This window comes from Clarias gariepinus, chromosome 20, assembly GCF_024256425.1.
Source record: "Clarias gariepinus isolate MV-2021 ecotype Netherlands chromosome 20, CGAR_prim_01v2, whole genome shotgun sequence".
NCBI lineage: Eukaryota > Metazoa > Chordata > Actinopteri > Siluriformes > Clariidae > Clarias > Clarias gariepinus.
This window is the reverse complement of record NC_071119.1, coordinates 22,707,501-22,735,174: the sequence shown is the minus strand read 5'-3', so window position 1 is coordinate 22,735,174 and position 27,674 is coordinate 22,707,501. Positions and strand designations below refer to the sequence as shown.

The window sequence follows — 27,674 nt, the reverse complement described above, 5'->3', positions numbered from 1 at the left end:
ATCTTGCGTGGAGCCCCAGATCGAGGGAGATTATCAGTGGTCTTGTGTGTCTTCTATTTTCTAATAATTGCTCCCACAGTTGATTTCCTCACACCAAGCTGCTTACCCTACTGCAGATTCAGTCTTCCCAGCCTGGTGCAGATCTACAAGTTTGTTTCTGGTGTCTGTCTTTGACAGCTCTTTGGTCTTGGCCATAGTGGGGTTTGGTGTGTGACTGTTTGGGGTTGTGGACAGGTGTCTTTTCTACTGATAACAGATACCATTAATACTAGTAACGAGTGGAGGACAGAGGAGCCTCTTAAAGAAGAAGTTACAGGTCTGTGAGAGCCAGAAATCTTGCATGTTTCTAGGTAACTAAATATTTATTTTACAGAGGAATTTAAACAGTAATTCTTTAAAAATCCTTAAATGTGATTTTTTTCTTATTTTGTCTCGCAGGGTGAGGTATACCCATGATAAAAATTACAGGCATCTCACCTTTTTAATTGGGAGAACTTGTACAATTGGTGGCTGACTAAATACTTTTTTGCCCCACTGTAACTCCATTTAAAGCACTATAATGAAACGCTGTTCACGTTCATCTGAGCGGTCAAGCGCTGAAACTTTACAAAGTGGGAATACCAAGGTTAAAGAGTTTTCATTGTTTTTTTCTTCTTGTAGTTGGTAAATTCTACGTTACAAGCTTCACTGAACCTGGGAGAAATGCGCTGTTTAGTTTGATCTGGTAGGGGGCGCTATAACTAGGAAAGAACAGTCTGGAAACGAGAAACTCTGTGTAAGTCCTTGTCCTTTTTTTTTTTTTTTTTCAGGTGTGATTAGTCGATTGACTGAAAAACAAACCCACTGCTGACCGAACAGTCAGCTTCCAGCAGGTCTAGTGGTTGGACCCCAAACATGTGAAGTTGTAGAGAAAACAATTCAGGCTTCATGACTACAATAAACCGTAGAAGCTTTATTGGGCACATATGACACTTTCACACAGTGACAAAAAAGAAGCTTGAAATGAAACAAAAAAAAGAGAAAAAAAAAACAAAACAATAACAACAACCCCACATTTTATTGCACTTAAGTTATAAGAAAATAAAAAATTCTAATAGACAATCCCTTTAAGGTTTGCTGTATTTTTTTAATCTGTCTGTTACATCAGGCAGTTTGGACTGGAAAAAAAATCAAAAAAGAAAAAAAAAAAAGGGAAAAAAAACCCTCCATCATCTGATTTTCATGAACCAGACTATAAATAAAAACTAAAAACTGGAGAAAGAACTTTTCTTTTTTTTTTCTTTTGTTTGATGTTTGTTTTTAAATCGTAATATACAGTGTTAAACCAGTTTCACAGTTCAGCGTGAGTGTGTGACTCGGAGAATGAGACGAACAGGTTTGGCTACGTTGACGCTTTTTTTTTGTTTTGTCCCCTCTTCGGAAAGAGCGACGAGCGAGTCCGTCTATCTTTCCGCCGGTCCGGTCTGCTGTTCCAAAAAATAATAATAATAAAAAATAATAAATCCATCCAACACGTCCCCAACAGAACTTCCGTCCCAAGGAATGTGTGAACGATGCTCAAACACACACGCACAGACACGCGGCACACACACTCAGCGTAACTGTCCGTGATCATCGGATCCTCGCTCATTCTTTCAGCCTCGTAGAGGCACATTTGGCTCAAGTTTCAGTGGCAAAAAAAAATAAAAATAAAAATAAAGAAAAAATCAGATTTCATGTCTTGTGTGTGTCTTTTGTAGATTTTTTTATTATTCATTTTTTTTTTTAGGATTTAGTCTGGGACTAAAACGTCACAGCCAGTGGAGGAATAAAACAAACCAAATACAAACAAAAAAAAAAAAAAAAAACAAGTCCCGCATGAGTGACTAGCAGCATTAAGTTCAGTTTGGCCACTGGGAGAACAGGAACAGGAAGGGGCGGGGTTTAAGAAAGGGCTTAAATGTTAAAAAAAAAAAAAACGAAAATTTTTAATCTCCCATGAAGCAACGGTACTGAGCCAACACGAGGAAGAGAACAGCGACGACAGAAACGAAACCGCACTGAGGATCTGGAACAGCACTTAAAGACTCGGGTCTAACAAGAAAAAAAAAAAAAAAACTCAGCAAGTCCACCATGTTCCTCCCTCGGCGTCGGAAACAAATCGAGAGCGGCGTGTGACGTCCGGTTTAGCGCCGTGCCATCGATGTCTTTTGAGGCAAATGTGATGAGTTAGACATGCAGCTTGCACGAGGCTAACCTGGCGGCGCATTCATTAGCCACGCCTCGATTACGACTACGCACTCGGGAACGTCAGAGGAACATCGTGCACTGATCTTTCATTTAATTTAACAGTTGTTTTTTTTTTTTTTTTATGATAGACCGCCTTTAAATTAATACTGAGACTCATCATAGAGGTAACGGTGAAGAGGAACTGAAACGCAACAAGAACACCGAAGGCTGGTGTGTGTGTGTGTGTGTGTGTATGTGGTGGAGGGAGGTTGGTGGGGTTAGAGGGATAACGAATGACACGTAAATTCACAGTTGTGCATTGAACACTAAAATGTGTGTGTGTGTGTGTGTGTGTGTGTGTGGGGGGCAGGGAGATACAATAAGGAGAAAGAACAAGCCGGAGAAATGCAAGCTCTCTCTCTCTCGTGTATTGAGGCTTCCTTTGTGTGTGTGTGTGTGTGTGTGTGTGTTTCTCTCATTTAAATCTCAAATCCTGTTAAAAACTCTAAACCTGCGTGCATTCATCACACGTGTCACCTCGGCTCCCTCGCTCTCACGTCATGCATACAGTGTCGACTTGTTCGTATCGGTTTTCTAAAAAAAAAATATATAATAATAATCAAATTAAAAATAAACCAACAAAAAAATTTATGAAAGAAAGATAATGCTGTCTGGGGCGTGCAGGCTTTCGATCGGAGAGTCTCTGAGCGAGAAAAGGCTGTGAGAACAGGAGTGACGAGGACAGACAAAAAAACAAAAAAACAAAAACAAAAAAAAAAACACAAGTAGTCCCATTCCTTCCCAGAATGCTTTGCTGCACAGGACCCTAGCCTGACATGCCAGTCATGGAGCTGCATGAGGAAGGGCTTTTTTTTTCCTTCCGGACAATGCAGAGGCAGAGCAGAGCAGAGGCCCCGCCCCTTCTATCTTAACGATGGAGGAGGTGATGGTCTCGGAGCTGCGCGAGGAGGCACGCTTCCTGTTCCCGCTATCGGTTATGTCCCGCCCCCCCTTTTTTTTTTCCTTTTTTTTTTAAAGGACACCCCTTCCCTTCCCCTTTCAAAAAAATAAAATAAAATAAAAATCGCAGCAGCGGTCACTTAAGGGGGCGAATTCATGGCAGGAACAAATGAGCAGTGGTGGGTCCGGTGGCGGAGCTGCGCGAGGAGGCCTGATCCGGCCTCCCAGCTTTTTTTTCTTCTCTTTTACATTTTTTTACCGCCCCGCCCTCCTCCTCTTCCTCCTCCTCCGCTCTTCGCTTTCGTGTCCAGTTTCACTTGAGTTCGACGTCGAAGTCGAGCACGAGCAGTTTGGTCTCCTCTGTGCCGTTCCTGCTGCCGACGGCGCACACCAGCTTGACGTTGGAGGCGCGGATCCTCCAGACGACGCCGCCGCTGCCGCCGCTCTCCAGGCTCACCAGGTTGCGGATGAAATCGCCCGAGCGCAGGTCCCAGAGCTTCACCGTGCCGTCGTCCGAGCTCGTGATCACAAAGTTCTTGTTGAACTGCAGGCACGTGACGGCGCTCTGGTGCTTGTGAGGACCTGGGGGGAGACGGCGAGACATGCACGGCGTGAGTGGGCGGAGCTGAGAGCTTAGCGTATGACGCTGACAGACAAACACTATGCTAGCATCATTTCTGTAATATATCGTTAGAGTTTTGTTCAGGTCTGGACACCCACCTTGCAGCGTCTGGAGACACTGTCCCGTCTTTATGTCCCAGATTTTGACGGTCGAGTCGGCGTTCCCCGACACCAGGATGTTGTCTTTGAGCTCCATGCCGCTGGTGAGGGACTGGTGTCCCGTCAGAGTGTGTATGCAGTTCCCCGTCTCGACGTCCCACACGCGGATGGACGTGTCTAACGACCCGCTGACCACGTGCACGCCGTCGAACTGGCGAGAAGAAGAAACAGAAGGAAAAAAAAAAACGGGACGGTTAAGAAATACTTAAAAGTTTGAGCACCCTTGGTGCATCACGCTTTATTATTAACCAACTACACGCCTACGCGTCTTCCTGGAACAGTCTCGCTCTTTTTGTATCAGCTTATTGGATTAGATCGCTAATTAGCGTTATTATAGTGAAAAATCAGGTTTGGAGCTGATGGGATTAATTACGGTATGAAGAAGCAGACCTCGTCTTGGCGCGCACACACACGTGCACACACACACACACACTGAACTGTTACTCATTTCGAAATGCAATCATTACAGTTCAAAAGGAAACTCAGATTGAACTGGTGTGTTTTTTTTTTTTAACATGAATAATTAATAATAAAAACTATATCTGGTGTATCGCGCATGATCGCGGCTAACAACGTCCAGAATGTATTAGAGCGCGGAAGAACAAAGTGTTAAACACGCTGCGGATTTAAAGTTTTGTATCACGATCTGCACCTGACGGAAGTGTAAGAGTTACGCGTCTCGTGTGTGCGTGTTACCTGTAGTGAGTAGACGCGGTTGGTGTGTCCCTGCAGTGTGTGTAAGCACGTCTCGGTTTCAGGGTCCCACACTTTGACCATGAAGTCGTAGGCGCCGCTGACCACGCGCCGCCCGTCGTACTGCACGCAGCGCACCGCCGCCACGTGACCCATCAGCACGTGCAGACACTGGCCCGAGTCGATGTCCCACACGCGCAGCGTCGCGTCCCGGGAGCCGCTCACCACCCTGAGAGACACAGAGACAAAGAGAGAGAGAGACGGAGGTGATGAGGATGTCTCTTACACACAAACAAGCCTTCATTCATCTGTCAGTGTTTCCCTACGCATGGATAACAAATGATAATAGACGCTGAACAGCCCGTGTGTGTGTGTGTGTGTGTGGTTAAACACGCAGTTTAATAAATGGCAATAAAAACAAGAGACACACACACACACCACTAGTCATTAATATACATATACAGAACGTTTATTTATCTATAAATAAGTCTTGCTTTTTATACCCAGTGTGTTTTTTTCGCTCCAAAATGCCTAGTTAAGCCTCTTAGCGTCAATTTTTCCCCGTGTGTTTTGCGTGATGACAGCTCGTGGGCGAGAAGGCACAAAAAATAAAATAAAAAAATAAAAATGGTTGAGTAAATGCACGCGTGGGTTACGTAACCAGGATCATTCAGGGGATTAGCTTCCTGATTAAAGTCTGAGGGAAAACAAAACAAAAAAAAGGTGTTTTTTCTTTATTTTTTAGATGGTGTGTTTAGATGGTGTGTTTCTTCACGTCTTCGTATCAATGTGAAAGATTGGACGGAACAGAGCTTTAATGATCCCTGTTGAACCTGAACTAATGTGTGTGTGTGTGTACCTTTTTTCATGGAGGTGCATGCAGCGCACGGTGGAGGTGTGTCCGTACAGCGTGTGAATACACTCGCCCGTCTCCGCGTTCCACACTTTCAGGGTCCGGTCCGTCGACCCGCTGATGATGATGTTGTCTCTCATCTGAGACGACCAGACGCCACCCGTGTGTCCGACTAGCGTCCGCAAACACTGCACACACACGCAAACACATACGTACGGATTTAGAAGTCTGATATCATAACACAGTGCTGGAGGACAAGGACGAACGCAGAGACACATAAAGAACCGTCCTCGCTCGTCACCCGGCTAACGATCCTCTGATAAATGACACCGCTGTGGAAGATCTCCCTGATTGATAACGTGGGGTGCGCAGCTGAGAGGATACGACGCGCTCTTTTCCGACTGAAGCACGGCTGTAAAACGCACCCGAAGCCAAAGGACGCAACACTTTCTCGCTCCGGCGTCTTCACCGCAGACGAGTTTGACAGCTGTACATATTAGGGACGGGAATCTCCGGGGGTGCGCCGATACGATATCGCGATACTGAGGGTCGAATCGGTTTGTATTGCGATTCTGTAAGCATTACGATTTAAAAAAACAACATAAAACTGTTTTTTTTTTGTCTTTCAGGTTTGGTTACAAGTTGTTGTAAGCCCCCTGTAGGATTATAGAAGAACTGCAACATTTCACAACTTTAAATGCAAACACATTCACCTATTATATTCATTCTATACCAAAAAAAATTAAGTTATTATAGTGCGGAAGTTGTTTTGACTTGAGCTTTAAAAAGGTCTAAATCCAACACTGAGAGCTAAACTACTAATTAGGATGAGTTTGTAGCGGAGTCGTAGGTGATTACGTAATCCAAAAAGTCTTAGGTAGCCAAGTCTTACTTGTGATGTCAATCGACCAGGAGAATTTTTTTATTTTAATTTTTTATCACGGGACCTTAAAATCAGGGTTTGACAAGATGATTATGAATAATTACGTGCTATTAAAATCGCTAAAGTTAACGAGGTAATAAATGTTGTTTATTCACATAAACAAGAAACAGGAAAAGCGTGAAGAATCCTCACTTCCTCGTGAGAGCCGTTAATTATCTTAAAGCGTGATTGTGAGTTCGTGAATGAGCCACGGCAACTGTGCAGCGTCTGAGGCCTTCCGAGCCTGTGGAAGGTGAACGCGGGCAGAGTGGACGCGCTCTCCATCTTGACGCTGGACGGACTGGATATCGATCGCAGCAATAACAGAAATGTCTCACTGCGAGAGCCTGAGGAACGGTTCCTCCAGATTTAATTAAAACCAATAAATTCAATTTCGTTTCCCCGAGTCACAAACTGCCAGATGTGTGTGTGTGAGAGAGAAGGAGAGAGAGAAGGAGAGAGAGAAAGTGTGAGAGACCTCATCATCGTCATCTGCTTTATGACCCTGAACAGAACCTTTGGGTGGAGGACGATAAAACAGAAGGGGTGAAAATAATAATAATAATGATAATAATAATAATAAGACCAGCGTGAGGAGTAATTGCGTTCGCCTCCGTTATGATCGACATCGCCGCGTCGTTAATCTGCAGAACCGCCGGCCGTCCCTGCAGTTTAACCTCGGAACGGATCAAAACCGATGCGTCTCATTTGTGTTATTAAACTGTTGTTGCCGACTCGCTAAACAACGCGGCGTTTAATTAACTAAAACAAGCCAATTAGCGCGTGCTGGACACGACGTGAGGGTGGTGGGGTTTGAATGGGAGACGTTACAGGAGACGCGTGTTGACTTTCTTCACCATCGTTAAGCATCAATTACACTCAAACTCATGAATATTAACGAGCACCTTGATTAATTATGTATGAGCCCTTTCGGTCGGATGAAAAGCGCCGCGTACGAGTGACGGCGGGAAAACTCTCTTCAAAACACGCGCGTCCTTGATGGCTTCTTCTTGAATAGGGAGAAACTTAAAAAAAATAAAATAAAATGAGATATATTTAAATTTTAAAATGTAAATTAGAGACAAGAGGGCCCTTCACGCAATGACATCAGCACTTTTAGAAATCAGCACCATCATAGTAATGCCGATGATGTAATAGCTATGTCATTTTGCTGATGTCATAGAGCCTCCTGTCTGATTTGCAGTCACCCTACGCTGGGTAAACCCCGCTAGTGCTGTACACTGTGTGTAAACGTGCACCGTTACTGTATCCGCCCCCCCAAGAGAAGAAACGAACAAAAGTATTGGCACCCTCATGATATGGTGCATCATGTTTTAATACCGAAGCAAACGGTGTGCCAAAGGTTTACTCTGTGAGAGAGACACACACACACACACACTTGTGTCACATACTTCTATGTTAAAATGGATTTCCTTTACAAAAGCTCCTTCAGGTTTAGGATTAAGGTTAAGGTTAAGATCCCGAGAGAGAATCTGTTTAACTCCAGGTTCGATTCCTTTTCAGTGGAAAATTACTGGAGATTTGCTGAGTCATGTTTGGTGGCCGTACTGAAGGCTCATGTTTACACACACACACACACACACACGTATGACACGTATATAAATCATCACCCATTAATGTGGAGTTCATAGCGAGTAAGCTCTCTCTTTCTCGGTGTGTGTGTGTGTGTGTGTGTGTGTGTTGAGCTTTCTAAACCAGCAAAGCTCGCAGACAACCACAAGGCAAACAATAAAAAATAAATAAAACTTTCTCTGTCTGTCTTTCTCTTTCTGTCTCTCTCTTTTGTCTGACCATCTCTGCCTGTCTCACTCTTTCCAGTCATCTATAGCCCATCTGTCCATCTTGCTTCGTCTGTCTGTCTGTCACCCAATCTCTCTCTCTCTCGCTCTTTTTACTTCTCACTCTCTCGTCCATCTCGCCCGATTTCTGTCCTGTTCCATCTTTCTTTCTTACCTCTCTCTGTCGGTCTCTCTCTTTCTGTCCTTCCCTTTGTGCCTCTTGTTGTCCGTCTCCCTCTGTCTCTCTTTATCTCTCTATCTTTGCCTCATTGGCTGTCTGCCTCTCCCTCTCTGCCTGTCCATCACTCTTTCGGCCAGTCTTATCCATCCATCTCTCTTTGTCGATCTCTTGCTTTATTTCTCTGTCTGTACCTCTTCGTCTCTCTCTATCCTTCTGTCTCACGTTCTCTTTTTTTTTTCTTTTTGCTACTTTCTCTCTCGTTCTCTAAACTTCTCTTTCCCCCTCCATTATATCGGTCACTGCTGTCCTCCATTTCGTATTCTCGTAATCACACCTATTGCTGTGTCTTTCATCTTTCTGTCCATTTACATTTTGAACCCATCACACACACACACACACACACACACACACACACACTCTTATTCCTCTTCCCTTGTTCCTCCCCTCTCTCTCTCTCTCTGAGTCACGCTGCACCTTTGGCTGATCCCCAAGTTCTTTACATGCAGACTGCAGCACGCCGCAATCTTCCGCCCACCACAGGATCCTGTGGTCAGGACACACACACACACACACACCCTATGCTAACACTTGCCTTCTCCTGCTGACCCGCCTCTATCCCCCGACCCGACCGTAAATAAAAACCTCGCCTGTTTATCAGTAAATACGGAAGGTTCTGTGTAATCAGGTCCGTTGACTTCGCCGCCGAGTTCAGCCCTGTATAACAGCGCATTACCCATGATGCCGTGCAGCTTCTGATTCGGTTCTACGGGGGTCGTGATCGGATTAGCGGCGTGCGTCGGGATGCGTAAACACGCGCCGCAGGATCTGTAATTCGATTCTCCTTCGTTAACTGCCGTCTAATTCTGTTACACATCGTTATCGGAGCTCTGACCGAAAGGTCAAGGGTCGATTAGCGGAAACCAGGACGGCGCGGCGCGTGATTTATCGTATGGTTCATTATCTGGATATAAGGGGGACGTATTCCAGCGGTGCAGGCGTAGAGTGACACGACAGAAGAGTGAAATAGTGCGGGCTGAGAGCTCACACACACACACACACACACACACACAACACTCAGCTTTATTATACATGAGACCGAGACGGACAGACAGAGAGACGGAGACTCAGGCTGGTCTCGGGGTGAAACTGAAATGCTGCGAAATAATGAAGACCCACGGTGGAGTGTGTTTAATGAGCTCGGAGCACAAAAAGAATTTCAACCATTCGCTCTGTTCATGACATTCTACAGCACAAAATAAAGGGAGAGAGAGAGAAACAGAAGAGACAGCAGAAGAGAGAAAGAAAAAGAGAGAGAGAAAAAGAAACAAAGAGAGAAAGAAACAAAGAGAGAAATAAGAAACAGAAGAGATTGAAAAAAAATGAGAGAAACAGAAAGAAACAGAAAGAAAGAGTAAAAGAGAAAGACAGAGAGAGAAGATAGAGTCAGAAACGGAGACGCAGGGCGAGAAAAGGTGAGAGTGATAGAGAGCGTGAGACAGAAAGAGCAGGAGACAGATGGAGAGTTAGAGAGAGCGAGGGAGCTGAAGGATAATAAAAAGCCTAAAGTCTAATGTGGAGGAAAAAAACCACACACACTCCTAATGTACAACGGTTTAAACTTTTAAGGCTATTATATGATGAACTGGAGTGTGGTGTTAGAACACACACACACACACACACACACACACACATTGCACACTGCTCCTACATGAGTGTGTAATATATCAACATAGAATCAGACACAATGTGAGAGAGAGACAAAAGGAAAACTGTGTAAAAACGGAGTGATAGCGGAGGCTATAAATAAAGAAACACACACACACACACACACGGACACACACACTGTCCAGCCCTGAGCACTGAGTGTGTGTTCCCTGTAAATAATTAATGCCGATGCGGATGTCGAGTTTTCACGGCTGAGTTCAGTGTCGGCTCGCAGAGCGATCAGGGGGAAACGGGGAAACGGGAAATAACACGACACACTGCTTCCTGCAGCTTAGAGTGTGAGACACACACAACACACACACTCAACACACACTCAACACACACTGACATCAAGGTGTAGAACTAAAGCAGAACACATTAGGAAAGAGTACAGTGTGTAAGGACTAACACAGTGTGTTAGGATTGTAGCGAGTGTGTAGTTATAACGAGTGTGTGTTAGGATTGTGACGAGTGTGTAGTTATAACGAGTGTGTGTTAGGATTGTGACGAGTGTGTAGTTATAACGAGTGTGTGTTAGGATTGTAGCGAGTGTGTAGTTATAACGAGTGTGTGTTAGGATTGTGACGAGTGTGTAGTTATAACGAGTGCGTGTTAGGATTGTGACGAGTGTGTAGTTATAATGAGTGTGTGTTAGGATTGTGTCGAGTGTGTAGTTATAACGAGTGTGTGTTAGGATTGTATCGAGTGTGTAGTTATAACGAGTGTGTGTTAGGATTGTATCGAGTGTGTAGTTATAACGAGTGTGTGTTAGGATTGTGACGAGTGTGTAGTTATAATGAGTGTGTGTTAGGATTGTGACGAGTGTGTAGTTATAACGAGTGCGTGTTAGGATTGTGACGAGTGTGTAGTTATAACGAGTGTGTGTTAGGATTGTATCGAGTGTGTAGTTATAACGAGTGTGTGTTAGGATTGTGACGAGTGTGTAGTTATAATGAGTGTGTGTTAGGATTGTGACGAGTGTGTAGTTATAACGAGTGCGTGTTAGGATTGTGACGAGTGTGTAGTTATAACGAGTGTGTGTTAGGATTGTAGCGAGTGTGTAGTTATAACGAGTGTGTAGTTATAATGAGTGTGTGTTAGGATTGTAGCGAGTGTGTAGTTATAACGAGTGTGTGTTAGGATTGTGTCGAGTGTGTAGTTATATTGAGTGTGTGTGTTAGGATTGTGTCGAGTGTGTAGTTATAACGAGTGTGTGTTAGGATTGTGACGAGTGTGTAGTTATAACGAGTGTGTGTTAGGATTGTAGCGAGTGTGTAGTTATAATGAGTGTGTGTTAGGATTGTAGCGAGTGTGTAGTTATAATGAGTGTGTGTTAGGACTGTAGGGAGTGTGTAGTTATAACGAGTGTGTGTTAGGACTGTAGGGAGTGTGTAGTTATAACGAGTGTGTGTTAGGATTGTGACGAGTGTGTAGTTATAACGAGTGTGTGTTAGGATTGTGACGAGTGTGTAGTTATAACGAGTGTGTGTTAGGATTGTATCGAGTGTGTAGTTATAACGAGTGTGTGTTAGGATTGTATCGAGTGTGTAGTTATAACGAGTGTGTGTTAGGATTGTGACGAGTGTGTAGTTATAATGAGTGTGTGTTAGGATTGTGACGAGTGTGTAGTTATAACGAGTGCGTGTTAGGATTGTGACGAGTGTGTAGTTATAACGAGTGTGTGTTAGGATTGTATCGAGTGTGTAGTTATAACGAGTGTGTGTTAGGATTGTGACGAGTGTGTAGTTATAATGAGTGTGTGTAAGGATTGTGACGAGTGTGTAGTTATAACGAGTGTGTGTTAGGATTCTGTCGAGTGTGTAGTTATAACGAGTGTGTGTTAGGATTGTAGCGAGTGTGTAGTAGGATTATGACGGGTGTGTAGTTATAATGAGTGTGTGTTAGGATTGTAGCGAGTGTGTAGTTATAACGAGTGTGTGTTAGGATTGTGTCGAGTGTGTAGTTATATTGAGTGTGTGTGTTAGGATTGTGACGAGTGTGTAGTTATAATGAGTGTGTGTTAGGATTGTGACGAGTGTGTAGTTATAATGAGTGTGTGTTAGGATTGTAGCGAGTGTGTAGTTATAATGAGTGTGTGTTAGGATTGTAGCGAGTGTGTAGTTATAATGAGTGTGTGTTAGGATTGTAGCGAGTGTGTAGTTATAATGAGTGTGTGTTAGGACTGTAGGGAGTGTGTAGTTATAACGAGTGTGTGTTAGGATTGTGACGAGTGTGTAGTTATAACGAGTGTGTGTTAGGATTGTGACGAGTGTGTAGTTATAACGAGTGTGTGTTAGGATTGTGTCGAGTGTGTAGTTATAACGAGTGTGTGTTAGGATTGTGACGAGTGTGTAGTTATAACGAGTGTGTGTTAGGATTGTGACGAGTGTGTAGTTATAACGAGTGTGTGTTAGGATTGTGACGAGTGTGTAGTTATAACGAGTGTGTGTTAGGATTGTAGCGAGTGTGTAGTTATAACGAGTGTGTGTTAGGATTGTAGCGAGTGTGTAGTTATAACGAGTGTGTGTTAGGATTGTAGCGAGTGTGTAGTTATAACGAGTGTGTGTTAGGATTGTAGCGAGTGTGTAGCTATAACGAGTGTGTGTTAGGATTGTAGCGAGTGTGTAGTTATAACGAGTGTGTGTTAGGATTGTAGCGAGTGTGTAGCTATAACGAGTGTGTGTTAGGATTGTGACGAGTGTGTAGTTATATTGAGTGTGTGTTAGGATTGTGTCGAGTGTGTAGTTATAACGAGTGTGTGTTATAGATAGAGGACACGCACACACACACACACACACACACACACACACACACACACACACACACAGATAGACGAGTGTATTGCGCTCACCTTTCCCGTGACTGCAGACCAGACTTTGAGCGTGTTGTCGTCTGATCCGCTAACGATACGATTTCCACAAAACTGTAGACACGTGATGACGTGATCATCATGTCCTTTCAGCACCTGCTCAGAGTAAGTGTGTGTGTGTGTGTGTGTGTGTGTGTGTGTGTGAGAGAGAGAGAGAGAGAGAACGAGTAAATACAACTTGCACACACAAGAAAAACTCCTATCAGCTTTAAAGCCAGTCTTACTTTAATTCCAGTATAATTCTATTTAGTTTCATCATCACCCGTTACCGCTCACTGTGTCTCTCTGTGTGTGTGTGTGTGTGTGTGTGTGTGTGTGTGTGTGTGTCTTCTGTTTAATTATTATTATTATTACTTTAATTCAGATGAACATTATTATAATAAACATTCTGCACAGTAATGAAATGAAAGTGAGGAGAAGTGGAGCTGCAGCGTCACACTGAGAGAAAAGATGAAAGCAGGAGGGTGTGTGTGATCCTGCAGCAGCAGGCGTGTGTGTGTGTGTGTGTGTGTGTGTGTGTGTGTGTGTGTGTGTGTGATGAATCTGCTGAGGCAGCGAATGACACAGCATCTTTAAAGTGTCAGAGAGGAATTGCAGTCATGGCCTCTCTCACACACACACACACACACACACACACACACACAACAGATGGAGAAGTGAAAGAGAAAAAAAAAAAAAGTGTGTGAGAGCTAGACGGAGAGAATATGGAAAGGAAAGCGAGGTGTGTGTGTGTGTGTGTGTGTGTGTACCTTAGGTGATTTGATCTCTCCTCTCCTCCAGTTGGTGTCGATGCGGTGTTGTCTGATGTAGGCGCTCTTCCACGGGCTGTGACTGAACCCGGGCTTCACCACCTTCCTCCTCTTGATGTGTAACGGCTCGTCGATACCTGACACACACACACACACACGAAATTAAAATAAATCAAATCTCAGGTTTATCATATACTGGAGCTCTTGACTGAAGTGTTTCCTCTCACACACACACAACTATTATTATTATTATGATTATTATTATCATTATTATTCTTTCCTCTTTTACCTTCTTCTCTGCATTTCTCCCTCCAGAGCAGGTTGTCCTCCGCCAGGATGCGCCAGTATCGACACGTCTGAGCGGCCTGGAGCAAATCCTTCGGCTCCAAGAAGGACAGAACATACAGAGCCAACTGGACAGAGAGAGAGAGAGAGAGAGAGAAAGAGAGAGAGAGAGAGAGATGATCAATCTGTTACAACCCAAGTGAAAAATAATAAGAGAAAAAACATAATAGAACAATAAAGCACGTGTAAACAACTTTCAAGTGTGTGTAAGATGTAAATACATGCCCTGTTTAATAATCTTTTACACTTCATACCAAAAAAGAAAGAAAAAAAAAAGGGAAGAGAGTGAGAGAAACATGTGGGAGCGAGAGAAGGGAAGAGAGAGAAATTGGGAAGACTAAGCAGGGAGAGGGAGAGAACCACAGATAGAGAAGAAGGAGAGAGAGACTGTGGATACGGATGTAAAGAGGAAGAGAAGAAGGGAAGAAAAGAGTTACTGGGAAAAAGATGTACAGTAGAGTGAGAGAGAGAGAGAGTGAGAGAGAGAGAGAGCTGGAGGGTGAGAGCGATAGGGCAGAGAAAAAGAGAGCAAGAGAACGTGTGTGGGTGTGTGTGTGTGTGTGTGTGTGTGTGTGTGTGTGTGAGAGAAAATTGTAAGAGCGAAAATAAATAATAAGTGCTAAAACGAATAGAAAACTAATGTGTGTGTGTGTGTGTGTGTGTAGGCCCTGTTTAATAATTTTTTACACTTCATACCAATAAAGAAAGAGATTAAGAGAGAAAAAAATGAGCAGGAGTTTATTAAAAAAGAAAGAAAAATGAGAGAGAGAGAGAGAGAGAGAGAGAGAGAGAGAGAGATCTTGGGAATGACAAGAAGGGGAGAAATAAAATAAAGAGAGAAATCAGAGAGAGAGAGAGGGAGAGAGAGAGAGAGAGGGGAGAGGAGAGACTACAGGTACAGATGTATAGATAGAGAGATGAAGGTGTAGAGAGAGAGAGAGAGAGAGAGAGAGGAGAAAACAGATACTGGGAAAGAGAATGATGAAGTGAGAATATCTAATATACAGTGTATATATATATATATATATCTAATATAATACCTGAATATCTATAACTAAATACAATTTAATATCACTACTCTTCATATTGATGCTATATATTTATTTATTTTTACTATTCTTTCATATCTAATATGTTTATATCTATAAATGTTGACAAACTTTGATGTTATTTATAATGTAACTAATGTTTTATAATTGTTTTGGCAACAATGTAATATTTATGTTATGTCCAATAAAGCTCTTCTGAACTGAGAGAGAGGCGGAGAAATATATGAAGAGAGAGAGAGAGAGAGAGAGAGAGAGAGAGAGAGAGAGAGAGAGAGAGGGTAAACAGCAGGGGAAAAGAGAGAGAAACCGAGGGCGAGAGAACGTGTGTGTTTTGCATCATATACCAATTAAGAGGGAGAGGGGGAAAAGAGAGAGAGAGAATTTATTATAATTATATTACCATTACTGTATCAGTTATTATTATTATTATTATTATCATGTACATATCCTTTCTTATTATAACCTTCACGAGTCCCTTTATCCTTGACTTTAACTACACGTCGGTGCTCTTTGATTTGAATATATATTTACTTATTAATCTTTTTATACCATTCTTTTCTTTTCTATCGTCTCCTGTTAATTCCTTTTGCTTTATTTCTAAGCTTTGGCGGTACAAATGTAAAAAATTTTAATCTTTGAATCTTGAGAGAGAGAGAGAGAGATTTACAAATGTGAGAGCGAGAGAAGAATCCACGAAAAGACAAAAAGAAGGAGGGAGAGAAAAGGAAAGAGAGAAAATGAGAAGAACTGAGAAAGCAAGGAGAGAAGGAGAGAGAGACTGCAGGTATAGATGGAGAGAGACAGATAAGGACAAGAAGCGGAAGAGAGGTTGAGGGAGTAAGAGAGATAGAGAGAGCGTGTGTGTGTGTGTGTGTGTGTGTGTGTGTGTGTGTGTGTGTGTGTGAGAGAGATTAGTTATGGTTATGTAATCTACTCTGGAGACTGGTAGAAATAATAGAGTTTTATTAAAGAGCAGGAGGTATTTAGCTCTTATAAGCCTCTGGCATTTCCCTTCCTCACATGCACAATAACTGTCTGTGTGTGTGTGTATGTGTGTGTGTGTGTGTGTGTGTGTGTGTGTGTGTGTGTGTATAGGGGCAGGTGATGAAAATCAGGAAAGACCTGTAGTAAGAGAGGTAGTACAATGAAAGAGAGAGAACTGTCAGCTTTCACTCCGGCAAACATGCGAAAACAAAGAAGGGTCTGTGTACGTGGACGTGTGTGTGTGTGTGTGTGTGTGTGTGTGTGTGTGTGTGTGTGTGTGTGAGGGCAGATGGCTCATGTATTACATCATATTAGATGGAAAGCGGGTTTTGTTGTAGCACCTATGGTGGAGCCAGTGAGTGTGTGAGAGTGTGTTAGTGAACTGAGTACGTCCTTGTTATACATCAGCTATAAAACCCTCTCACTGTGTGTGTGTGTGTGTGTGTGTGTGTGTGTGTGTGTTTGTGTGTGTGTGTGTGTGGTAACACTAACACAGTAACACACAGCTACAAAAAATTTATTAATAATAACTTTTCAGCATTCAGTAACACACTGGAGGAATGGAGGGGGTGCCAATACTTTGAGCACAAGGAAACACACATTAGTAAAGTGTGTGTGTGTGAGAGATATGATGAGGGTTACCACCGTACAATGTGAGGGATAAACTCAAAGGGTTGTGCAGAAGTGTGTGTGTGTGTGTGTGTGTGTGTGTGTGTGTGTGTGTGTGTGTAGGGTAGATAGTGTGTATATACAGAGTAATGTGTGTGTGTGTGTGTGTGTGTGTGTGTGTGTGTGTGTGTGTAGGGTAGATAGTGTGTATATACAGAGTAATGTGTGTGTGTGTGTGTAGTATATATTTAAACACACATTATGTATATATATATATATATATATGTATATGTGTGTGTCTGTGTGTATAGTGTATACAAAGTGTTTATACAGTTGTGTGTGTGTGTGTGTACACTATTATACTATATCTAGTTTATTGTGCATATAGTGTGAGTGTGTAGTGTCTATATAGTGTTTGAGTGAAATATGTTTATAGTGTGTGTGTATACTGTATGTGTGGAGAGAGAGAAAAAGAGAGAGTAGTGTGTATAATCTGCTTTGGTGTAGTGTGTGTGTATAGTATGCGTTTGTGTTTATTTAGCCAGCATATAGTGTGTATACAGTGTGTGTTTACAGTGTGTGTTTACAGTGTGTGTAGACAGTGTGTGTAAACAGTGTGTGCTTATGTAGTGTCCGTGTGTATGCAGTGTGTAGTATGCGTTTATGTACAGTAGCATGCGTGTGTTTAGAGTGTGTGTATCTAGTGTGTGTGTAGTATGTGTGTAGTATGTGTGCTTATGTAGTGTGTATACAGTGTGTGTATGTAGTGCGTGTATGTAGTATGTGTGTAGTGTGTATACAGTGTGTGCTTATGTAGTGTGTGTGTAGTATGTGTGTGCTTATGTAGTGTGTATACAGTGTGTGTATGTAGTATGTGTGTAGTGTGTATACAGGGTCTGCTTATGTAGTGTGTGTGTAGTATGTGTGTGCTTATGTAGTGTGTATACAGTTTGTGTACAGAGTGTGTGTAGTGTGTATACAGTGTGTATATAGTGTGTGTGTAGTATGTGTGTGCTTATGTATGTGTGCTTGTGCCCCAGTGTGTGTATACAGTTTGTGTACAGAGTGTGTGTAGTGTGTATACAGTGTGTATGTAGTGTGTGTGTAGTATGTGTGTGCTTATGTAGCGTGTATACAGTGTGTGGTGTGTAGATGTGTAGTATGTGTGTTTATGTAGCATGTGTATAATGTGTGCGTGTGTATATAATGTGTGTGCATGTGTGTGCATATAGTGTGTGTACAGTGTGTGTGTGTAGTGTGTGTGTGTGTGTGTATATAGTGTGTGTGTGTGTGCATATAGTGTGTGTGTGTGTATATAGTGTGTGTGTGTGTGCATATAGTGTGTGTACAGTGTGTGTGTGTATATACAGTGTATATACAGTGTCCAGAGTGTGTGTGTGTGTGTGTGTGGTGTAGTGTGTATACAGTGTGTGTGTGTGTGTGTGTGTGTGTGTGTGTGTGTGTGTGTAGTATGTGTGTGCTTATGTAGCGTGTATACAGTTTGTGTGTGTATACAGTTTGTGTGTGTATACAGTGTGTGTAGTGTGTAGTGTAGTGTGTGTAGTGTGTGTGTAGTGTAGTGTGTGTGTGTGTATACAGTGTAGTGTGTGTGTGTATATGTGTGTGTGTAGTGTAGTGTGTAGTTTGTGGTGTGTGTGTGTAGTGTAGTGTAGTGTGTGTGTAGTGTGTGTGTAGTGTGTGTGTAGTGTGTAGTGTAGTGTGTAGTGTAGTGTGTAGTGTAGTGTGTGTGTGTGTGTGTGTAGTGTGTAGTGTAGTGTGTAGTGTAGTGTGTAGTGTAGTGTGTGTGTGTGTGTGTAGTGTGTGTGTGTAGTGTGTGTGTGTGTGTAGTGTGTGTGTGTAGTGTGTGTGTAGTGTAGTGTGTAGTGTGTGTGTAGTGTGTAGTGTGTGTGTAGTGTGTAGTGTGTGTGTAGTGTGTTTTGTGTGTGTAGTGTGTAGTGTGTGTGTAGTGTAGTGTAGTGTGTAGTGTAGTGTAGTGTAGTGTAGTGTGTAGTGTAGTGTAGTGTAGTGTAGTGTGTAGTGTAGTGTGTGTGTAGTGTGTAGTGTAGTGTGTAGTGTAGTGTGTGTAGTGTGTGTGTGTAGTGTGTAGTGTGTGTAGTGTGTGTGTGTAGTGTAGTGTGTAGTGTGTGTGTGTGTGTGTGTAGTGTGTAGTGTAGTGTGTGTGTGTGTGTGTAGTGTGTAGTGTAGTGTGTAGTGTAGTGTGTGTGTGTGTGTAGTGTGTGTGTGTGTAGTGTGTAGTGTAGTGTGTAGTGTGTGTGTGTAGTGTGTGTGTGTAGTGTGTGTGTGTGTAGTGTGTGTGTAGTGTGTGTGTAGTGTAGTGTGTGTGTGTGTGTGTGTGTAGTGTAGTGTGTAGTGTAGTGTGTGTGTGTGTGTAGTGTAGTGTGTGTGTAGTGTAGTGTGGTGTCTAAAGTGTGTAGTGTAGTGTGTATGTGTGTGTGTGTGTGTGTATAGTGTAGTGTGTGTAGTGTGTAGTGTGTGTGTGTGTGTAGTGTAGTGTGTGTGTGTGTAGTGTAGTGTAGTGTAGTGTGTGTGTGTGTGTGTGTAGTGTAGTGTAGTGTGTGTGTGTGTGTGTAGTGTGTGTGTGTGTGTGTGTGTGTGTGTAGTGTGTGTGTGTGTGTGTGTGTGTGTGTGTAGTGTAGTGTAGTGTAGTGTGTGTGTGTGTGTAGTGTGTGTGTGTGTGTGTGTGTGTGTGTAGTGTGTGTGTGTGTGTGTGTAGTGTGTAGTGTGTAGTGTGTGTGTACCTCTTTGGGCAGTAGGGAGATGAAGTCTCTCTGGAACTGCGGCTCGATCACCTGCATCATGTGCTTCACTTGCGTCGGCTCACAGCTGTCTATCAACTCATCCAGCGCCAAGAGCTTCTCCGGCCCACTCCAACTCTATACACACACACACACACACACACACACACACACACACACACACACATAATGTAAGTATTACAAGACCATAACACTAATCCGAGTGTATCTCTGACTACACAGAAATATATCTATAACAGTTTATCTTTGTCCTGTGTTACACGAGCATTCCACCGCCGTTCAGGCTTTTACACACACACACACACCCTAATACTTCACGTTTACAATCACATTCATCAAACGACGGGAAACTAAATCCCGACATAAAACCCTGAACATAAAACGACACAGTGTTCAGATCCAACTGGAGAGAATTAACAGATTTATTTATTTGTATTATTATTTATCCAACATGTAACGGGAACATTTTCACTTTATGTGTTGCATCCAAACGTCGCTAATATGAGGTTTTCGTTAAAGCAGAAGGACAAATAACTCTGTTTGTGCACGTGCACTCCATCGCACATTTTGTTCTTCTACACCAGCATTCCTGAAATACGCGTCTCATTACGCATCACCAATTACCGGTTTCGACCCGAGTTCCAGAAACCCCGCCCCTTTGCCCCGCCCCGGTTACGCTAGCGCATGTGGAGCATCCTGAAACCTAATCTAAACTAATAAAAATAAAAATTATAGCAAACTCCTCTGAGATTCAAACGCCAGTCAATAGGAGGAATTAACGCGACGGTTTGAAATCTATACGGCGGAAGCGTCTCAGTCATTGAGCGCTAATCTGCGCCTTTATCTGCTTGATCCTGAGGAAGTCAGACCAGCTCCTGGCCGCACGATCAGACGTTTCGGTCGTGTGTCATGCGAGGCGTGAGGTGCTCGGGCTTGACAGGAATGAGGTGTGACACATGAATGCGCTACATCGGACGGTTTTCGGTGCCGCCCTGAAGAAAGAAGAAGGATCGCGTTTCATTGTTGCGTTCAACATCACAAAGTCAAACCGATAAAACGTAAAAAAACAAAAAGCGATCAGTAAATCCAACCCCAGCTGCATCATTTAACACACACTACCTGTAGAGTTTTCTCCATGCTCCATGCTAGTCAAGCTAGCGTCAGGGTTATAGTCTGTAATTACTGTCAACACTTCAACCGAGCTGTCTGGACCTGCTCGATCAGGACAGGTCTGAGGCTCTTATTTAGGAGGAACGGGCACCGAGCGCGACTCGATGCTGAGAATTTGACCTGCGGCGCCGAGCCGAGTCGAGCCAGTCCAGGCAGCTGCCTAATCTCAGCCTGAGGGCTCCGACTTTATGAGAGAGAAACTGTTGTGAGTGAGTAAGAAGGTAATTAGCAGGCCTGCAGTGATGGAGTTTCAGCTGCTGCTGCTTCTTCTTGTGCACGAGAACAGACGTTTTTTTTTTGTTTTTTTTTTATGAAGGGGAGGGACGATCCTCCAGATGCTCGGCGCGTTAATTGAAGAGTTAAACGAGGAGCGCTAACACGTTAATAATGAGCGTCGCGGACACGCACCTGGAAGGTACGGAGCCATTCCTGTAAGCCCGTCGGAGGCTGGATGGAGGTGATGCGGCGTCTCTGCTGTCCCTGTCCGTTAGCAGCCCTCAAGTCGCCGAACGTAGTGGGAGTGGATGGATACGGGACCAGACCCGTCGGACTGGACGGCAGAGAGACAGCCAGAATGTTAACTTCAACACTGTGGTATACGCTTCAATGAATTCAAAGCAAAAGTTAAATACAAAAGCAACTAGGATTTGTGTAACTATTTAATACACACACACACATTTTCTAAATGTTGTAAGGTTCTACACACAAACTTGATTCCGATTCTCACCTCGGACAGGGCTTTTTGCCTGAAGGGAACGGTCTGACTTCTGGTCCATGATCCAACTTCCTCTTCATCTGTAACACAACACACAAGAAAAAAAAATGTATATGTAATAAATGTATTAATGTAATGTACAGGACATATAAGCTGAAAAACTATTTTAATCGCAGACCAAAAGCATCCTGTGTTGACACGCGAAAACCCATTAGCACACCTCGTAATAACAGGGACTGACAAATAAGAGACCTTGAAAAGTTTTTAAAGTGTATTTGGAACATTCTTTCACTTGCTGAAAAAAAAAAATAAAAAAATAAAAATAAAATACCTACGTGTTCCAGGCTGTCGGTAATAACCAGTAATAACAGCCTGTGTCTAACGGGTAAAGCACTTTCTGTCACGTCTCCATCACAGAGATGTTTACTGTCCACTGGCGTTAGAGTTTCATAAAGAGGTATACAATTATTATTATATAATAATGTAATAACTATGCAGGGACTTATCAAAGACTAAACGATAAGCAAAAAAAAAAAAAAAAAAAAAAAAAAAAAGTGAGTGAGACTAGCATGAAATACAAAATGTCTAAGAGAGTAAAAGGGAACCGATTATAGTTAAAAACCTATTAGAATTTTGTTCTACCAAAAATCAACAACCGACAGACATGTTCAGTCATTAAACACCAACATTTACCAGCACCACAAATGTTCTCGTCACCAACAGGCATCAGCATCCACCATTACAACCCATATAGTCCATTACAAAGTAAAAGCATAAATCCATTAAAATCCATCATCCTTTATTAAAATCAGGATCTGATATTGATATTCTTCATAAACAACCAACATTCTCCATTACAATCAAACATTTTCACCACTATCCAACAACCAACAGACATGTTCAGTCATTAAACACCAACAATTACCAGCGCCACCAGTGTTCTTTTCACCAACAGGACTCCACCATTAAAGCCCATATAGTCCATCAAACCCAACATTCTCCATTACAACCCAACATTCTCCACAACAAACCATCATTCTCACCATTATCCTCCATTACAATCCAAGTTTCTCACCACTATCCAACAACCGACAGACATGTTCAGTCATCAAACACCAACAGGCATCACCATCCACTATTAAAACCCATATAGTCCATTACAAACCAACATCCTCCATTACAATCCAGCATTCTCCACTACAAACCATCATTCTCACCATTATCCTCCATTACAATCCAGCATTCTCCACTACACACCAACATCCAGAACTGCAATCCAACATCCTCACCAAAACTCTCCACTACACACCAACATCCTCACCAACATTCCCCATTTAAACCAATCATTCTCCATACCTACCATTTTCATTACACCAACATCCCCACCAACATTCTCCATTACACACCAACATTCTCCATTACACACCACTACACACCAACATTCTCCATTACACACCAACATTCTCCATTTAAACCAATCATCCTCCATACCTACCATTTTCATTACACCAACATCCTCACCAACATTCCCCACTACACACCAACATTCTCCACTACACACCACTACTCACCAACATCCTCCATTTAAAACACAGTTGATTAAAACCCAACCCCATTATCCTCCCCATTAAACAATATTTTCTATAAAAACCTGACATCCTCCATCACACTTTCTAAACAAAAAAAACGTTTTCTATTAAGACTAAACCCATTTCCCCCCCAATAGAACCCGACTGCACCAAACCCAACCTTTCAACAACATTGTTTATTACACAACACTTTTCCCCACTAATACCCAACCTTCTCCAGCAGAACCCACAGCACCAACGTTCTTAATTTTATATAAAGAAAAGACATTCTCTCTGAGACACTTGTCTTAGAGTGTGCTGTTTAAACCGTGAGAACTCGGACTAGTTTGGGACGAAGCCGGAGAGCAGATGGAGAAGATGCTGATAATTACATGGAGCGTTTAAAGGTTCCAGTCTTTCGGGTCAGTAGACTTTAAAAAGGTTTGATGTGGTGTACAGTACAGCACACACACAAACACACACACACACACAAGCTAGTATACGTAAAGGGCAAGATAAGCGATGGCTGCTCTGCTGGCGTGAAAGGTTGATTTATATCAGCTCTAAAAGAAAAATAGAGCAGCCCTATTCTTTAGTGGCCTCTTTCTTCACCAACCCATCTCCTTCACACATGAACACACACACACACACACTACACACACACACACAGATGGCCCTCTTTTGGCGAATAGTTGGTGCCTGGCTACGGAGCATCTCGTCCCTAAAACAAAGGTTCAGTGTCCTCAGCACAAGTGAACTCATTTGAATAAAAACTATTTTTAGTTGTGCAGTGTTTTAAACGGATCACACACACACACACACACACACACACACACACACACACACAATGGCGACTCTTTGTGCATTGTATGTGGCGAAAGATGTTTAGAGGAAAAAATAGTTGAGCTGGAGTAAGCGATGACTAACTCATACACACACTCTCTTACACAGATATACTCTCACACAGATACACACACTTCCACACGCACATACACACACCCCAACACTGATATATACACAAACACCCCCCCTACACACACAATCGCGCATAGCTGTGCATATTGCTAAGCACTCTCGCGCGCATACACTCGCACATTGGTAAATACTCTCGCACACACATACTGTACACTCGCACTTGTCTACACACACTCGCACACTCATGGCTCAGCACTTTCACGCACAGATAAACATACACCGCTAAGCACTCTCGCACAGAGATGTACACTCGCGCAGATATACACTCACTTTGGAACGCGCACACATACACACAAATATACACTCACACCTGGGTACACAGACACACACACTCGCACAGATATACACATACACTCACATGGTTAAGCACTCTCACACATACAGTATATACACTCTCGCGCGCCCACACACACACACTTGTACTATTTCTAACACCTGCATTTGCTTATTATTACTGCTGCTGTTTTAAATTGTTGTAGTTTTTAGGTTTTTATCCCCCTTTCTCTTTTTATCTTCCCTTATTCCTCATTTTTCACTATTTCACTTCCTTTCCTCCTCTTTATTTACTGTCTTATTTCACAATTACCCAAAAAAGTACTTTTTTCTTTAACTTACATTCTTTTTTTTTCTTGCCATCTTTTGTCTTTTACTTTTTTTTTACTTTCAGGTATTAATTTTTTCATTAAATGTTCCTCCTCTTTTTCATCTTCCCAACATTCAGTGAGTTTTCCACTATGCTCCTTTTTTACTTTCAAATCTTCTCTCTTTCTCTCTTACTGACGTTATTTTCTTCTTTGTCTCTTTCCATCTTTCCCCCTCTCTCAGACTTTCCTAAAATGCCCTTTTCTGGTTTAGAAGGCGAGGTACGTGCACGTGCACACACACACACACACACACACACAGTCTTTGTCTGTTTGTTTAAAAGGGAGCTTTAGAGATCTAAACGCACCGTTTGCTCTCAGAGAGATGACCTCATATACATTGTACGTGTGTGCGTACGTGTGTGTGTGTGTGTGTGTGTGTGTGTGTGTGTGTGTGTGTGTGTGTGTAAAGAGATGAGATAGGCATGTTGGCTCAGGCACTGCAGGCTTCAAATGTACAGAACTCACGTTTCTTCCCCACCTGGAATGAGCTGAAACGTTGTGCTCTGTTATTTTTCACTGCTTTATGATTCTCACTGTCTGCCTTTACTGTACACACTCATCTGTCTGACACACAGCAGATCAGTTTCATGGCTTTTGCGATTGAATTTCTGATTCTACGATCAGCGAGAGATTTTCACTTGGCGGTTTTTAAAACCTTCCTGAATAGTGATTATCAGCTTCTGGTTTTTTTTTTTTTTTTTTTTTTTTTTTTTTGTGTGTGTGTGTGTTTTTTTATGACCGTCTGTGTGCTTTAATTCCTGGCTGCTGGATTTATTTTATGCATGCGCTGTTCAAGCGTACCGGATCGTTTTATTCATTTTATATTTCTCAGACTAATCTGCTGCTGTTGGTTTAATTTCCTTGTTATTTTTTTATTGCTTTGTTGCTGATGCGCAGGGCTCCTGTGGAAACGACACACCAGCCTCAGTGGGGATTCCCTGCTCAATAATAGATGGCTCAAATGAAAGTCAGGTTGTGTGTGTGTGTGTGTGTGTGTGTGTGTGTGTGTGGAGCTTACTAACACTGCGACAACCTTTAAGTTCTGTCTGAAGAGCTACGACATAGCGCTCACTTCGACCAACACTGAACTTTGACCCAACAGGTTCTCTTTTTTCATTAATGCCTACTATTACTACTAACAATTATACTATTATTACTGCGACGGCTCATAACAACCCAAATTAACTAATGATTCTACCACTATAATTACTGCAACAAATAATAATACTGAAAATCTATATATATTGTCTATTATGTAATGCTAACTTGTAAACTCCTGCTACTACTAATGATATTCCTACTAATACTAACAGAAGTACAGCTACACCTACAAATGATACCTCTGTACTACTACTATTATTGTTACTAATACTAAAATAATAATTATACCTACAATATACTATAATCAGATTGTTGTTTCTAATACAAATGCATCACACTACTTTCTATTATTTCTACAAATACTTTAATACTTATACCATCACTATAACTACTAAGAATCTATTCCTATCATAGTTCTACTGTTACATTACTTATTCTACTACTTCTTACAAATGATAATCATACTAGAATTTTTTTTCTATCAGAAAATTCTAATAATAGCACCACAATTACTATATTAGCTACTAATAATCATACTATTATTACAAGTAACTAAACTACTACTACTGCAATTATACTAGAATTGGTGCTACTACAATTAAACTAATACTACTACTACTAAAAGTACTGTTATAACTTCCACAAAATCATGCTACTTCCATTTCTACTAATAACCGTACTACTATTCTGACCACAACTACCTCAAATAATTATTCTCATCCCCCTCATACAATACTAATACTAAAATAATACTTACTAATCCATTTGTAAAATTACTAAACAAACATACCAGAACTATAGCTACAACTACAAATGATACTTTTGTACTACTACTATTGTTACTAACACAAAAATAATAATCATACCCACAATAGATTATAAACATATTATTGTTACCAATACAAACTCATCACACTACTATTAATCCTACAAACACAAACGAATACCGTCACTATTACTACTGAGAATGTTTTCCTATCATATAGTCCTACTGCTATTTATTACTTAATACAAAAGATTAATCATACTATTATCACTACTACCACAAATAATCATACGACTTCCATTTCTACTAATAAACGTACTCCTACTCTTACCACTTCTATGTCAAATATTCCTATTTAGTGCTGTAGTGGAGGCTAAATGTACGTAAACCTGCAACCTACTAAATTTCTGCAATGTCCCGTCTCCCCCATTCTGAGACTAGCGTTACAACAGCTTTACAATTTGCTGTAGTTATTCCTAGCACAGTCTCTCAATTGCTCTGGTTATTCATATTATTTTGCCAGGTCAAGTTGTAGTGTAGTACATTCTATAATGCACTGCTTATCCAGCATTTATATTACCTCAACTGCCTACTGTGACCAATCTCATCGTCTGTTGTGGCCAATCTCACTGTCTCAGCTAGTTGATCAGGTAAAGTCTGACGACATGGAAACACGATGATTTTTGAAGCGTGGAAATGGCAAGACTCGCAATGCTGGGAAAAGACCTTGAACGCACAGCACATAAATAAACGCGTGTTGTGAATTTTCTTGTATATTACAGGGCTAGCCAGGTTTGTGTTGTGATTTTGTGTTATTAAATCGGAGCTTCATGCTGGATTGCTTGGTTCTTTGATTGGTACAGTAGCTGATATTAAAACATCTTCTATAGTGCCTTTGATTGAATCTATCTTTATTTATTCAATGCTACTTAATTTTAAATCAAAATAATAATTTAGTTTACCCATCTCTTTTTTTTTTTTTACCCTGCAGCCCTGATCCTATGACTACTATTACTATGATTGCTACTAATAATCATATTATAATTACTACTACAAATAACATTCATGCTACTATTACTACTGCTACTAATAAAACAATAAACATACTATTACTTTAAATACTACTTCTAGTAACAAACTATTACTATAACTAATGTTTTTACTAATAATCATTCTACTGTAATAACTTATTTCTACAAATAATTACACTACTATAACCATGTCCACTAAAAATCATACTACTATATAAATTT

At 41.7% G+C, this 27,674-nt stretch overlaps 1 protein-coding gene across 2 annotated transcripts in view; it reads right to left on the bottom strand.

Annotated features, from left to right (window-relative positions):
* Nucleotides 1–932: 932 nt before the first annotated feature.
* Nucleotides 933–27,674, bottom strand: part of fbxw7 (F-box and WD repeat domain containing 7) — a 130,404-nt gene continuing 103,662 nt past the window's right edge. For both annotated transcript variants that reach the window (XM_053479703.1, XM_053479704.1), the window contains 10 exons: nucleotides 21,380–21,447; nucleotides 21,061–21,202; nucleotides 19,465–19,599; nucleotides 14,008–14,131; nucleotides 13,719–13,855; nucleotides 12,952–13,065; nucleotides 5,501–5,682; nucleotides 4,645–4,870; nucleotides 3,889–4,099; nucleotides 933–3,750 (listed from right to left, as the gene is read on the bottom strand). In XM_053479703.1, coding sequence (XP_053335678.1) covers nucleotides 3,482–3,750; nucleotides 3,889–4,099; nucleotides 4,645–4,870; nucleotides 5,501–5,682; nucleotides 12,952–13,065; nucleotides 13,719–13,855; nucleotides 14,008–14,131; nucleotides 19,465–19,599; nucleotides 21,061–21,202; nucleotides 21,380–21,447 — 1,608 coding nt within the window. In that variant the 3' untranslated portion in view covers nucleotides 933–3,481. The remainder of the gene's footprint in view (nucleotides 3,751–3,888; nucleotides 4,100–4,644; nucleotides 4,871–5,500; nucleotides 5,683–12,951; nucleotides 13,066–13,718; nucleotides 13,856–14,007; nucleotides 14,132–19,464; nucleotides 19,600–21,060; nucleotides 21,203–21,379; nucleotides 21,448–27,674) is intronic.